Here is a 14,279-nt window from a genome sequence, read left to right on the forward strand (position 1 = left end):
TAACACGCCAAGAGCAAAATCTGCAGTTTAAAAACCGACTGGGCTACATCACCATTGTTACAGCACGCACAGGCCTGAAGTTACCAGCAAAAAAGCGATCCAGGGAATAAGTTTGCCATTGACAACAGGCACTGAAAAAAAACCAAAACAAAACAAAAACAAAAACAAAAAAACCCCCACCAAACAATAAAACTTCCCTTTCCTGCACATTTGTAGACGCAATGGCCATTTGGGCATGCAGGCCCCTCTGGCTGCTCTGGGAGAGTTTGGTTCAGCAGGAGGTACCTGCAGGTGGTGTTTTCTTTTAAACATTAACGGCCAAGAACATCTGACGCCTTCCTGTCACCATGGATCTTCCCAGAACGGGCTGAGATCTTCAGAGGATGGACAAAGATACAGTTCTTGATCCCAAAAGTTTGGGTTTACATTTAAGATAATGAGCAACATAATGACATGCAGTGGGGAGAGATGACGATTAGCTCCAGCCGATTAGCATTAATTTAAACACAACCACAGCTGAGGCCTTAAAAATGTAATGTAAAAAGGAAGCTGCAGACCCACAGTAATAGGTATTAATGTTTTGATTGTTGAGAACATCATGGGACAAATGAAGTTTCAGTTAAAGCAGCGGTAAGACCACAAATGGATATTTTACGAGGAACTTTGAAAATACGGAGAAGAGACACTACAAGTAATTTAATAATAAATCAATATAGCATAAGTTGCTAATGAGACAGGAGAATAAACAATAAAAAGAAAGGATATTAAAACATTATTTAATCATAAAGGAAAGTTAAAATATTCAGTAGTTTATTAAGGTGAGAATCTTTTTAGCACAACAGAAAAAGTACCATCAGATATTTAAAGTAATAGAGTTTAAAGGAAAAAAAAAAAATAGTTTTTAAAAATTCCATGTGTTTCAGTAGTTTTTCACCCTTTCCTGATGAGATATTATAATTGTGTTATGGTTTCAAAGCAAAAGATGCTAAGTACCAGAAAAAGATCTTCTGACTTGTCTTGTTTACGTCAGTCCTCTCTAATCCATTCTGAAGAGCGCGTATTTAACCTGCAAATGGATAAGGTGGAACTCCTTTCACCCCTAGCCCAGTTATCTATTAAAAAAGAGAAGAAGAAAAAAAAGACAAAAAGATAAGTGCAATAATTCATCACTATCAGATATTTTCTTTTCTTTCACAACCAGACATGCTTTAATGCAGAAAAGGACTGTGTCCTCCAACTTGACATCCTACTTTGTTTTGTATAGAGCAGCTCATCACAGCCAGAACTTCAACCGATGCTCTTTCTCTAAAGCTCAGTAATTGCAGGCCAGAGTCCATTCCCAAAAAGCCTCTTCTCACATACTACTAAGCCTACGTTCACAGCATAACCTTTGGTATGCAGCTATACGGAGGAGCAGGGCTTTAAAACAATCCTAAGGTGATGAAATTTTAAAGAGATAATTTAGTTATAACTAACTAGAAAGCAAATAAAAGCAAATGCTTTTATCTGCCATTGATTAAGACACAGATGTATTTACACATTCTTTGCACAATAAATAGAAAACTTGAACTGTGTTGGGAGGAAGAGCAGTAGAAAGAGCTGATGGCATAGAAAATTTGCAGTATCAGCATTGCTACAAATTTTAAACCCAAAAGTATTTTCAAACCTTTAAATACATTTAACTTTCCCATCCTGCAACAGGAACCAAAAATACGACCAATAGCTTAGCATATATAACAGATATTTTAACAACCACTCTTTTCCTGCTTCCCACCACTCCAACTGTTCTGCCACCTAAATGCAGGAGGGAAAAAAACGTCCCTCTAAAATGAAAGGAAAAGAATTATTCACCTTGAAGAGCCCACCAGCCTGCGGCTGCCGTGAAAGCCACTCTTTATCCATCCCATCACTGGCAGAAGTCACATACATTTCTGAATAATCCTTTCCTCCAAAACAGCAGGAAGTTGTCTTGTCAACAGGAAGTTTCACAGTCTGGAGTCTTTTTCCTGGAGAAAAACATGCACACTGTTTCCTGGTCATCTACTTACAACAAGAAATTTAAACAAATTATTGCAAATAACCAATGTGGAGCCAGGTGTTTGACAAAAGCGGGTACCAGGGCAGGGGGAGGTCTCACACCAAGTTACAGCATACTGATGAGCACCGTAACTGGGAGAAACCAGACTTCTGTAAACTGCATTGTTGACGATGTATCACTTGACAAGTTTCAGTCTCAGTTATCACAAACAAATCCCACCCTCAATCCCAGCCTGTTGTCTAATTAAATGCTAACATCCACAGCACAGACATCTGTATCTGAGCTCATCATCTAGGCTGCCCATGCACTCAATGGAAATGGGATGTAATTCCTCCCTAAAATAGGTCACATGAACACGCCCTAGACCTGCTGACTTCTCTACTTTTAACTACAAAGGAAGCCTGGAGCAAGCAGACCTCATGCACCTCCACTGAGGCGTACCTCGTGCTACACCTCTACTGCCTGCAGTTAAGGAAGATTAATTCCTAGAAGTTTTTCCTGAAATTTCAATAGCCTTTCAAATCAAGCTTGCATAAAATAAGGATCATGGGACACGTCTGAAGTTTACAAGAAACTTAGAGCTACCATAAATAATATTACGCCTTTATTACACCAACAAATAGCTAGCATCTGAATGACAGTAGTGAACAGATTGCCTACAGCCTTAACCAGAAGACTGTTGAGACACCTTACAGCAGGTTTTTATAAAATTCCTCCCAATTCTGGGCAAGAAGTGCTTATACCCACCCTGCCTATGTTATCTAGCAACAACCGAATCTCTCTTTCTGGAAATATGCTAAAGCACATGAATCTCCTACAAAATATGTGGTTCCCCTGGCTGTTCAACTGCATGTGTGAAGGGCTCGGTCTCCTTATAGTAACTAACTGTTTAGCGATGTGTCGAAATAGCAGGAGAGTAACTATGATGTTGGGAACCCTACAAAGAAAAGAAAAAGTGGAAAGTTAGGTCCACTTAACACCTGTGATAAGTTTTTGTTCAATTTTAGAGTGGGGCTCCACTTCCCAGGAGGTGCTTATCAAAGCAAGCACCCATCTTCCCTCTTACATGCTCTAAGACATTTTCCCTCTTCCAACAAACTCTGCTTTGGTCCCTTCCAGCACTGCAATGAACTGACAGCAGCACAGACCGAACAGCTTCACCTGTACCACAACACTAAGCAGGGCATAGGCACACACAAAAGCAAAGCCCCACTATTAAGCTGTTGGTGCAGTCCTGGAACAATTTTTGCCCACGTAGTTGGGTATGCTGCTCCCCAGAGACACTTTGGGCTTTGTTTTGGTGGGGGAAGACAGCCTGGCTGTGCAAAATAAGCTCCGATATACCAATATGGTGCAAGACCAAAGGACGTTTGTTTCCTGATCCGTTTTACTTGCTAGTATGGATGTGACCAGTATATCCAAAATAAAGGACTGAGAGGGCTTTGTTTCACCGAAAACCCTGACATGAGGGCTGGATACTTTTAAACTGTCTTTTAATCCCAAAATAAATAAAAAAACAGCAAGCGAGCAGTGATGAAAGAGCCTCTTGTATGTAACAGCCAGGGAAGTTTCAGCACTCTGGGATTCCTGATGCTGTATAATAAGCTTATTTGGCACACACTTCGACCCACAATGGCCAAAGTAAAAATCAAAATGAAAAAAAAAAAAAAAAAATCAGTGTAATGGCATTTAGATTGTCAGAGATTATTTGCATATCTGGTTACCTGTTACTTCCCTGAAAAGAGCAGATTTTTTCAAAATGTCTAGAAAATTTGGAGAAAAGTCCTGTCTGTTGCCTGGGTGTGACAAAGACCAATGAGTCCCAAGACAACACTCCTGCAAACTGGCTCTCATAGCACTTTGCGGTTATCCAGTCAGCTGGCAGTGGAAGGATTACATGGCTACATGGTGGCTTATAAAATGCTCCAGAGGCCACCCTAGAAATTGGCTGACACCAAGTCTGGGAGAAAATGAGTGGGAAGGGCATTCAAAGGGGAAAAACATGCACTGTAGGAGAAGAGGCATGAGCTCCAGAGATGAGAGGAGACCCTGACTGTACTTGCAGAGTGGTCTCAGCAGGTAACTGCCTGGAAGATATTGTTTAAAAAGCTCTAAGATGAGCAACATCTTCCTGGATATCCAAGTAAATCTGCACCTGGATGCTTTGAAATCCACCTGAAGTATTCATCTATGTTGGGTATCTGTAGAAGACAGAAACTGAGCAGATCTTTTAGATCCTGTACAACCAAAGGATACAAAATACATTCATTAAGAACTGTAAAATATTTAGATCCTAATTAAATGGCATGATTGCATAAAACTAGCAGGTTCCTAAGTGACCGGAAGGTATGACAAAATTCGGCAATGCATAAGTTAGACATCCTTTTTGAGCCCTTTGCACACCCAGTGTGATCGGTCATCACAAACTTTTCCCTGCAGCATATCCTGAATCTAAAGGCAGCATCTACCTCGGCTAAAGAAGCCCGGTCCTGAAAAGCTGTTTCATTCTGAACCTCAAAACCTTCATTTAGAAGAGATGCCAAATAAACAAGTTCCCTCGCCCATCCCCCTAAAAATGCAGTCCAAGCTCTGCTATCAGTGAAACCTGAAAATCCCCCCTCACGTGCTTTAGATAAGCTCTTTATCACTGGATGTATCTGCAACTGGCTGACAGTCATTCAAGCCACACTTAATAGCTATTGTGCATCAAAAGAGAGGCTTTTGTGGAGTTATCTTCAAACCTGTCCAGGTCCTCTCCCTAAAGAGTTACAATTCACTCAGAATTCAGAAAATTGCAGATCTCAGATATTACTTTAAAATGATAGAGCAGATAAGCATGAGATATTCACAAAGAAGGTGGCTCTTTTTGACGTGGACACTTCACCTGTGAAACTTCTTGCTACAGTTCACTGTGGGTGCTGGGAGTTTTACATGGGCAAGGGGAGAAATCCACTGGCAGCTATCAATACACCAAAATCACATCCAGCTCTGAAAGACCCTGAGCTCAGCGTAGTTGGAGGCTGGAAATGCATTAGGGATATGTACTCTGCTTTCCCTTTTCTCACAGTCTCCCTATGCATCTGCTTATGGACACTATTCCCATTAGCTTTCCTCTAAGGAAGAAGGTGAAAGCCAGGGAGAAAAAAAAGGTAGCAACAGTGAACCAGAGAGGAAAAATGGTAGTGTCTACTGTTCCAGAAGGGTATTCAAAGGGCTGGTGGAGGTCACAAAGGAGTGCTCTGTCCACCAAAAGGGGAGGATGTGCGACCAAAACAGGTCCCAGAGCTGCTGGGATCTCCAAGTTGGAGCTTCCTCCTCCTAGGGTTGGCATGCAGACTCTGCAGGACAGGAGGAAGTTCCACAGGTTGGCAAGATCTTGGATGGGTGCAAATCAAAAGGTGAGGTGAAAAGCACAGCTTGAGCCTTAAGTAAAGAGGTTCCAACAGAGTCAGAAGAGAGGCTGCAACATGACCCACCTGGTGCATATGCGCGCCAGGGTCTGCTGCACGCTGTGGAGGAGGCATGTCTCAAGGGACACCTGCATCCCTGCATCTGTAGCCCCACAAAACCCCTAGCTTTCTGTTAGGGCTGGACCTGGGTTCAAGAGACCCCAGATGCAAACCAGTGCAGCCGCTCCTATGCTTGCATTATGCAAATCTGTGCTATCTGGGATCTGTCAAAATCACGCTCCCATTCTCACCCACCGGGCCCTTGCAGAGAGTTTGGTTCAGTCTCTCTGAAGTGCTTTACACGTGGTTTTTACTCAGACTAAATCATGCCTGACAGACCACCAAAGTCCAAATGAGAGCAGCAATGAATGACAGGCTCAGACAATGGGCACACCCAAGATGTTATATGGGAATGATAAAATGCTGTGGAATTCATTAAATATCTTTTATTATTTCAATTGCAAAATTTATCGTGTAAATAATTTTCAACAACAAAAAAATGTTGCTGGCATCAGTGTCACGTGGGACTTGCATTAACCTCAGTAGGCTGCCCAAAACACTATGCTGAAGAAACAAGACAAAAAAATAGCTTAAGTCATCTTTGTCATTTCACGGTTTATTCATTTTCTTCCACATCATATATCAATAAGCTAAACACTGATCTTAAGTTTGGAGGATGCAAGAGGATGCTAACTCAAACAATTCACAAGTGTGATGGTAACTTTACCTTTTCCAACACAACAAAAGCTGGGAACAAAGGAGACTTATTTACAAAGCTAACTTGTGAGAGCAGGGACATATAATTACTTTAAAAAAAAAAAAAAAGGATGTTTTTACAAGGAGCAGATATACCATTTCTGTGAGGGGCTAAAAAAAACCCCTCTCATTCTTTGCTTTTGTTTTTTTTTTTTTTTTTTTTTTTTGAACACAGAAGTCCAGTCCACCCTTTGCAACAACTTACCCGTCTCAGGGTCAAGACGAATCACTCTCCCACCATCATAACAAGCTACCCAGAGTTTGCCTTCTGTATCAATGCACATCCCATCAGGAATGCTTTCCTCTTTTTCCAGTTTGTATATACTCCTACGATTGCCTGTAGGGCAGAAAAAACACAGCAAAACTAAGTGAGACAGTTGTTAAAATTTTTATCAGTCACAGCCCAGCAGAGTTATTATTCATCCTATTATTTTCAAAAGCTGGGCTGAAGCCCTGAGTTCTTTGGTATGAAAGAAATAGATCGTGTCTACTGCCCTGTTTGTTTCCTGAGACAGTTGCTTCTCAGTGTGAAAGCTTGTAGATCAGTTTCTATCCATTGAAAGTATAATCCTTTTTTCTGGTGTTCTTTTCTAGTGCACCACTCATGCTCTCCTACTTACAATATTAAATGAATAACTGAATAAATTAATGTTACATATATATCCAGAAAATTAATTGTTCTAGAAGCAGTTTGGCTCATTTCAAGTATGGGTCACTTCCAGTCAGAGAACTGGAGACTTTTCAAACAGATTGCTGGAACGTGCCAATAATCACTGTTCCAACACAAAACTGACCTTCAGATATATAAACTGAGAGTTTATATAAACACAGAGTTAGGAAAAGCATCAACTTCAAAGGCATACTGTCAACCTAAAAACAAACAATTCTATCTGAACGTTTATCCACTGTTATTACAGAAAACTAAAATCAACTTTCCAACATGGTTTATTTTATGCTCTGACAGCTTCAATGTTTCTCATATGTAGCAATATTTTTAATGAATTTCCTTTGTGCTCCTGGGGATTGTCAGACTGCCCACAGAAAGAGAGGGAGTGAGCGTGGGTGAGAGAGAACCACCCTATTTCCTAAAGAAAAATTCAATTGTAAGCCATAGAAGAAAGACATTGGGACAAGATGCTACACCTAAAAAGACTTTAAATTCACAGTTTAAAAACTAAAGATCAAATTGACTGGGTTCTTTTAAAGCAAAACACTGCAGTCCATGTACTCAAAAGCAAATTATTAGTCCAAGTCACTGGAATTTTTCTTTTGCCCAAGCTTGTAGAAGCCTGTAAGCAGTTGTTTTGTTTTGTTTTAAATAAAAGAAGGAAGAAGAGTTTTGAGTTACTGCTTTCCAGTTGTTGCTTAGCTCTGTCTGCAATATCTTCGTCTAAGAGCTTATATTTAAAAAAAAAAAGAACAGGATGAAAAAAAATCTAGAGAAGCTAGCAGAGGTTTTGCACAAGGCTACAAGCTTTCTGTTACTTTGCCTATGCTCTCAGTAATAAGAAACACGCAGCCACAGAAATCTAGCCATACAAGAAACACTTAGCCCTTTTTACACAGGAAGATCAGATATGCATTGTGTTTAGTAACACTAGTCCAGATTACTACTCAAACTCTACCATGCAATTTAAATACTTTATAACATTACCGACAGCCTCTGACTAGTTTGAGCTAGGAGCCTAGACAGGCGCAGATGGATGTTAATATGGCTTCTGTTGTTTTGTTCCAAAGAGGTTTCTGAAGAAGCGCTCCCAAAGCTCTGACCATCTCTGCATAATAACCAGAATGGAAACAAACATCAAAATCTTTAGTCACAAACAATTATTTTAGAGTACCACAACTCATACCAATTTTTCCAGTTTGGAGGTCATAATCAAAGGCATCCACTGAGTAGGACAAACTGTCAATGTAAAAGAAGGTTTTGTGATCTAGCGACCAGTCCAGCCCATTAGAAATGTCCACCTGATCAAAGTGCTTCACCACTGAGAGGTCAGAGAAGAGTGTATACAAAGAGCCCTGGCGTCTTTCCAGCACAGCAGGTCGAATCTCCTCAGCCATCGTACCTGTGCAGAGCCGAAGGGGAAAAAGCAGGTTCAGAACAAATGGGCTCTCCCCCACAGGTTTGGTGGCAGCCCCTCACTATGAATATGACCACACTGCCAAAGTAGATGGGAGGAGTGTGGGGGCTTCAGAAATTCGGGGAAGAAACTGAGTTAAAAGAGAAAGGTAGATTTCAAAAGTGCTTGTTTCTAGCAGAAGATAACAAAACACAGCCTTTGGAGGGTTTTTTTGTTGAACTGTGGCAGAAATGGTGCGCCACATGATTTCTGCTAAACATTTTATTCAGTCACTCAAATATTAAGAAAGGTGTGATCAGCATTTAACTTCCCACAAATCTTAATGTCATGTATAGCAGACAGACTGGAAAAAGAAAAAATTTCCTCCTCCCTCAGAACGAATCTTACTAAAGCCTTTTCAACCCCAAATCTCATCATTGTGGCTCGAAGTTGGCAGCTGACACTAGTTCTTGAGAGGCTGGGTAAAAGCAAGTTAAGGTAAGTCCGGGGACCCAACTACAGGGCAGATGCACAGAACAGCATTTTAAAAACCAGGAGGACTGGATCATGAGACAGCTGAGGCTGGAGGGCACTTCTGGAGATCATCTGGGCCCACCCACTGCTCAAAGCAGGGTCAGCCACCACAGGTGGCCCAGGCCAGCATTGTGTCTTGAAGATCTCCACGGATGGAGACTCCACAGCCTTTCTAGGTAACCTGTTCCACTGTTTGATCATCCTCAGAAAAAAAAGTTTTCTTATGTTTAAACAGAATTTCCTGAATTTCAGTTTGTGCCCACTGCCTCTGGTCCTGTCACTGGGCACCACTGAGCAGAGCTGGGCTCCGTCTTCTTTGCTCCATCCCCCATCAGGTACTTATATACATGGATAAGATCCCCCTGAGCCTTCTCCAGGCTGAACAGTCACATAGGTTTTAGAAATGCCATCTATAAATTCTGATTTATGAAGAACAAACCCCATAATATCATAAATTTCTAGCCGGAAAAGTATTTTCTATTGGCAGTCTGCCAGCATTCAAAACAAGCACGCCAACAGGGAGGACACAAGGCCAGTGTTTCTAACTAGGCTGGCTCTGAATAGTGGGCCTCTTTTTAAAAAAATAATCCTGATAAAATGGTCTCCAGGTGATACAAATAGATTCATAAATGGGATTAAACTCTGCTTGAATACAACAATAAAAAGTCCCCACCATTTAACTATGAATGAACACTTGCTGCATCTACAACTGATTGCTGCATGTTGTCACCAAAACCTAACGCAGCAGCAGAAGGAAGGAACCACCTGCAGCATACCTGCAAAATACCGCCCTGCAGGATCCACTTTTCCATCATTGAATCGGTTGTTTGGCTTATCCTTGTCCACGTGAGTAATGGTGGTTACCAGCTGCTCTTTCCATTTCAAAGCAGCAAACCTGGTTCCCAGGGTGATGACATAATCCCCAGATTTACGGAGAGCCACCGAGCTCACAGGAGCATCTAGAAACAGGTTGAAATGGAAAAGAGGTTATGTGCTACGCGGAGACATTTCTTTTCTGCCCACTTTAGACACACAAGCAGTCACAGCGAACTCAGTAAGACCACAGGCAAAAGAAACAACTTACTTTTCTACCAACAACACTGATGTTTAGATACATAGAAATAGGTTCTTTCATGTGAAGAGGGCATACTTAATGCATACGGAAAGCAGCTACAAAGCGAATCACCGGTTTGAGACATCAACTCGGGGAACTAGAGTATTACCAATGCTCCCAGGAGCAATAATCATTACCAGCACCTGGTTCTGCTAGGTGCTTTAAAAAAAAAAACAACCCAGCATAAAAAGGGAGACACATACAGGCATACATACTTTTTACGACAGGTTACTGTGTGGGTTCCCCGTCTCCCCAGGGGAAAAATTGATTGTCACAAAAGCTCTGGAGCAACTGTGTTTGTTTAGCCCAGCTCTTGGGTAAATCAGCTCTGCACGGCCGTTCAGTCATAACTCCTGGAGACAGAAAGTATCTCTGCACTGGGACAGTCACGCTGGGCAGGAGAGCCACCCCCCTGCACCACACTCTGCTGTGCAGTTCAGACATGCCTCCAGCAGCACCAAAAACACACCAAGGAGTTGCAGAGCTTTCCAAGAGTTAAAGCAAAACAGAAAATTAGTAAATGCTCCATGGTTAGTTTACACTCATTTGAGTTATTATGCAGTAAAACCTCAATTGCAGGTTATTATAAAGGAATTAGTAAAGAAGCAGAGAAATGAGTGTGAAGATAACATTTCCGTAAAAGCCTACAATCAGACACAATATAAGGAATAATAACTTTGAATAGAGCAATAAAGCCTGGGACAATATGCATGGGACTAATTGCAAACTCTCTAATTTAAAAATAAACCATTTCTTGTATTTATAGCTTTGCAGAGATATAATTAGGTAATAGTTTCACAAACACTTATAACCACCACCAGCCACTACTGCTGCCAAGAGGAGCTACTCCTTTCTGGCTGCTTGCGCTTGGCTCAGGACACCCTTTCCCTTTGCAGCCCCTCCAATGGTACCACCATGCCAGATATCCAAATGCTATTTCCCTCAACACCTGAATTGCACACCTGATTGCAAGCTCAACTTGAGCAACTCCTTCACCTCAAGCCCTGTGACCATACTGGTGATGGTATGGGCTCATCTATGCTGGGGGAGTGGATGCCACTTCTTCCAGTGCCAGCACGGAGAGGTTGAGGGGTGCGTGGCACCCACCAAAGGAAGTAATTTTGCTGCTCTCCTGATTGCTGGTAACCTTGCCAATAAAAGCGCTTTTCTGCCTGGCAGCAGGAGCTTTGCCGCCAGAGTGTGGGAAGGCAACTACCCCACTCTCTCAGTGAAACAGCCAGGGCCATGGCCCACAGGAGCCCTTCCACCCGGGCAGCCCCCAGGGCCTCCTTCCCTCCCACTATGGGGGGAGCAGCCCCCAAGCACAGCAGCCTGTATACCCTTGCCTGCCTGTCCCTGGAGGCATCAGTGCCCCAGGTGCCCCTACAGCCACAAGAACGACCCCATACCTTCCCAACAATGCACCCCAGGGGAAAGGGGTGCATCGGGCTAGAGAGAGGGCCACAGCCAACCTACTACTGTTCACTGCACAGGCTGCATTAGCCCTTGCACCCAGCTCAGTCTGCAGCCACCCCGGAGAGCTTTGTTAAACAGCATCCACAGAACTGATTTATTTGCAACATCATTTTATGCCAAACAGAAAACTGACCATAAGGTCTCCCCCATGGGCACAATTATGTGTGTAGTGCTGTTTTCCCTGTGGAGTTGAAAAGGGCATTTGAAGTTGTTGCTAAGTGTGGGGTGGTTGTAATTCTCTATAAGCTTCAGTAATGAGTCATTCCTCTCTCCGTTTCCACTTTGGACATCAACCCGCTACTTTAATCACATGGCACTCTTTGGGTGTTTGGGGTTTTTTTTTGGTCTTTTAATCATGGTATTCCCACAGGCTCAGCTATTAATTATAACTATTTTATTACTAAACAAAGGAAACAGAAGGAAGTTTTAAAAAAAAAAAAAGTAGCTACTTCAGCTACTATGCCTTCTACATCTCCAGACAGGCCACACATAAAAGATTGCCCTTTTGAGAGTAGGTCCAAGCTGGGGGGGAGGCAGGAGAGGCACAGTCCCTCAGCTAAGGTAAGAGGAAGTAAGCAAAGTAAGTTGGGAAGCAGTATTTCCAAAATTAGCATCAGGCCTTCTCTCATCTTAAAACCAGTAACTACAGTAATTTGAATGGCAGATAAGCCCAGATCAATTTATTGTGAATAATGTGAATAGCTTATGGGTGGACAAAAGTAAGTGATTTTCACCAAGGGTTACTGAACACAAGGAAGTAATAAATATGTGTACTTAAACCATTTAAGAAGCTGTCTTCAGACAGACAAATATTTACATTATCACATCCAGAAGTAAATCTGCAACTCTTTTTTTATGAGAGTTAGCACATCTCTTCCTGTCTATTGAGACTAGCTGGTGACACTGTTACCTTAAAAAAATAAATAATTCACCTTTTTAAATCGCTATAGGAGTTTTTTTTCTAATAAAGAAAACGTCATGGGCACTGCTCATTCAACTCAGTAACAAAGCTCCCACAGACATCAACACCAGAGAAGAAGAGCCTTGGCGACCCTTACACCCCTGGGACAGAGCGGGAGCAGAAGAGAGCCAGTTGTGAACAATTTACAGGAAAGAGGAATAGATCAAATGTAATCCAACAGCAGAAAATCTTAAGAAAAGTCCTCAGGACAAAGTCTGGACAGCCACTGTTATTTAGTTTCTGCACACAGCGCGAGCCTCGGTGTCCTCTCCAGCCTAGGATGGCCAGGTCTTGGGGAGAGCTCTCCTTGCACCAGCAGTTAATCCCCATCCAGCATCACCCGCGGTACCAGCTCAGAAGGCACCACCCTGACGTTCAGCAGAGGGGTTTTTGGGGCCGTTCCTTACCCACAGCGATCGCCTGCACCTGCTTGGTGAGCGAGCTCCAGCGGCACACCTTCCTGCCGGTGATGTCCACGCAGAGGAGCGCGCTCTCCTGCTCGTCCCAGACGGGCGACTCCCCGATGCCGTAGCCCTCGCTGGCAACGCACTCGATCTTCACTGAGGACATACCTGTGGGCAAACGTTAGTTAACGCCTCTCGCACGTCCAACAACGCCTGTGTGTCCGCCCGCCCGTCAGCTCCCCTCACACAGCCTGCGGAGAGCGCGGCGCGGCCCGGCCCGCGGCGGGGGCGGGAGGGCGCCTGGGGCCGGCCGGTGGGTGGGTGCGCTGCCCAGCCTGCCGCCGCTTTTTTAAAAAAATAAAATTAACAAATGAAGAAAAATAAATAATAAAATAATAAAATAAATAATAATAACCCGGGGGTGCGGACGGGCGCCAGGCCCTGGGCGGGAAAGGCCCGGCCGCCGGCGGGCCCAGCCCGACCCGCTCCCCCCCCCCTCACGCCCGGCTGCTCAGGCGCAGCTCCCGCGGCGGCGACATTGCTGCTGTGCGCGGGACGGTGTAATTTAAACACACACACACACATATATATATGAAAGAACAGAGTAATAATAATAAAACACACACACACACGCCGGCCCTACCTGTTTCCAGCAGCGCAGCCAGAGGTCCCGGCCCGCTGCCGCCGCCGGTCTTATAGCGGGGAGGGGAGAGGGGAGGCGGCCGCCCCCACCGGGCCTCGGGGCCGGTGACGGCCGGGCCTCGGGCCCCCCCGCCAGGGGCGGCCCCCCTTCTACCCCCGCCCCGCCCGAGGCCTCTGAGGCTGGGCCCGAGCCCGTCCTGTGGGCAGTTCTCCACGGACAGCAGGGGTTGTGGAGCCGGGGCAGGGGTGGCTGAGCTCCCTGCACCCACTGCTGCAGGGAGGAAGAAGAGGGAGAAGGGATTGCTCTCCGCTCTGGCCGAGTTGCTCTGCTCCCTGGAGAAGTCGGTTTCCAAAAGGCCTGGGTTCTGCGTGCCTTCTCCCTGCGGTGGTTTAAGCGTCTGCTGGGCTGTGACACCCCGACTTCCAGCACCAGGGATCGTTCTCCACAGCTCCTGCAACATTCTCCCGGTCATCCAGAAATCCGGGGCCTTCGGCGCACCAAGCCCTCCTTCGCCACCCTCACTGTAAAGCCTCAGAAACTACCACAGGCGCGAGGCAAAGGGCTAGCATCAGAGTTTCCACATGCAGTTCCCCATCACGCCTGCCTGACTCTGTGCCATGGCCGCTGCAGCTCCCAGGCCAGCTCTTCCCATCAGCATCCCACAACAATTTGCCTTTTGACTTGGATTCAGTCATCCTCATAGAGATCTGTGATATAAAAATTACTTCGGTCTTGCTGCTCAGCATCTCACACATCTTCTCCAGGGTGCACCAGCTAGGTGCCAGCTGGCTCACTGCTGTGTCCCCATGAACCAGCGGTAACATGGCTGCTCCAAAACCTG

At 44.3% G+C, this 14,279-nt stretch overlaps 1 protein-coding gene across 1 annotated transcript; it reads right to left on the reverse strand.

Annotated features, from left to right (window-relative positions):
• Positions 1-681: 681 nt before the first annotated feature.
• Positions 682-13,070, reverse strand: LOC309686171 (regucalcin). The gene is made up of 6 exons (XM_082498731.1): positions 12,799-13,070; positions 9,617-9,799; positions 8,097-8,312; positions 6,449-6,580; positions 1,852-2,006; positions 682-1,112 (listed from the first exon to the last, which is right to left on the reverse strand). The coding sequence occupies exons 1-6, from the start codon at positions 12,959-12,961 to the stop codon at positions 1,062-1,064; spliced, it is 900 nt and encodes a 299-aa protein (XP_082354857.1). The 5' UTR covers positions 12,962-13,070; the 3' UTR covers positions 682-1,061.
• Between the last annotated feature and the right edge of the window lie 1,209 nt (positions 13,071-14,279).

Source organism: Vanellus vanellus (genome assembly GCF_965231255.1).
Source record: "Vanellus vanellus genome assembly, chromosome: 1".
Taxonomy (NCBI): Eukaryota; Metazoa; Chordata; class Aves; order Charadriiformes; family Charadriidae; genus Vanellus; species Vanellus vanellus.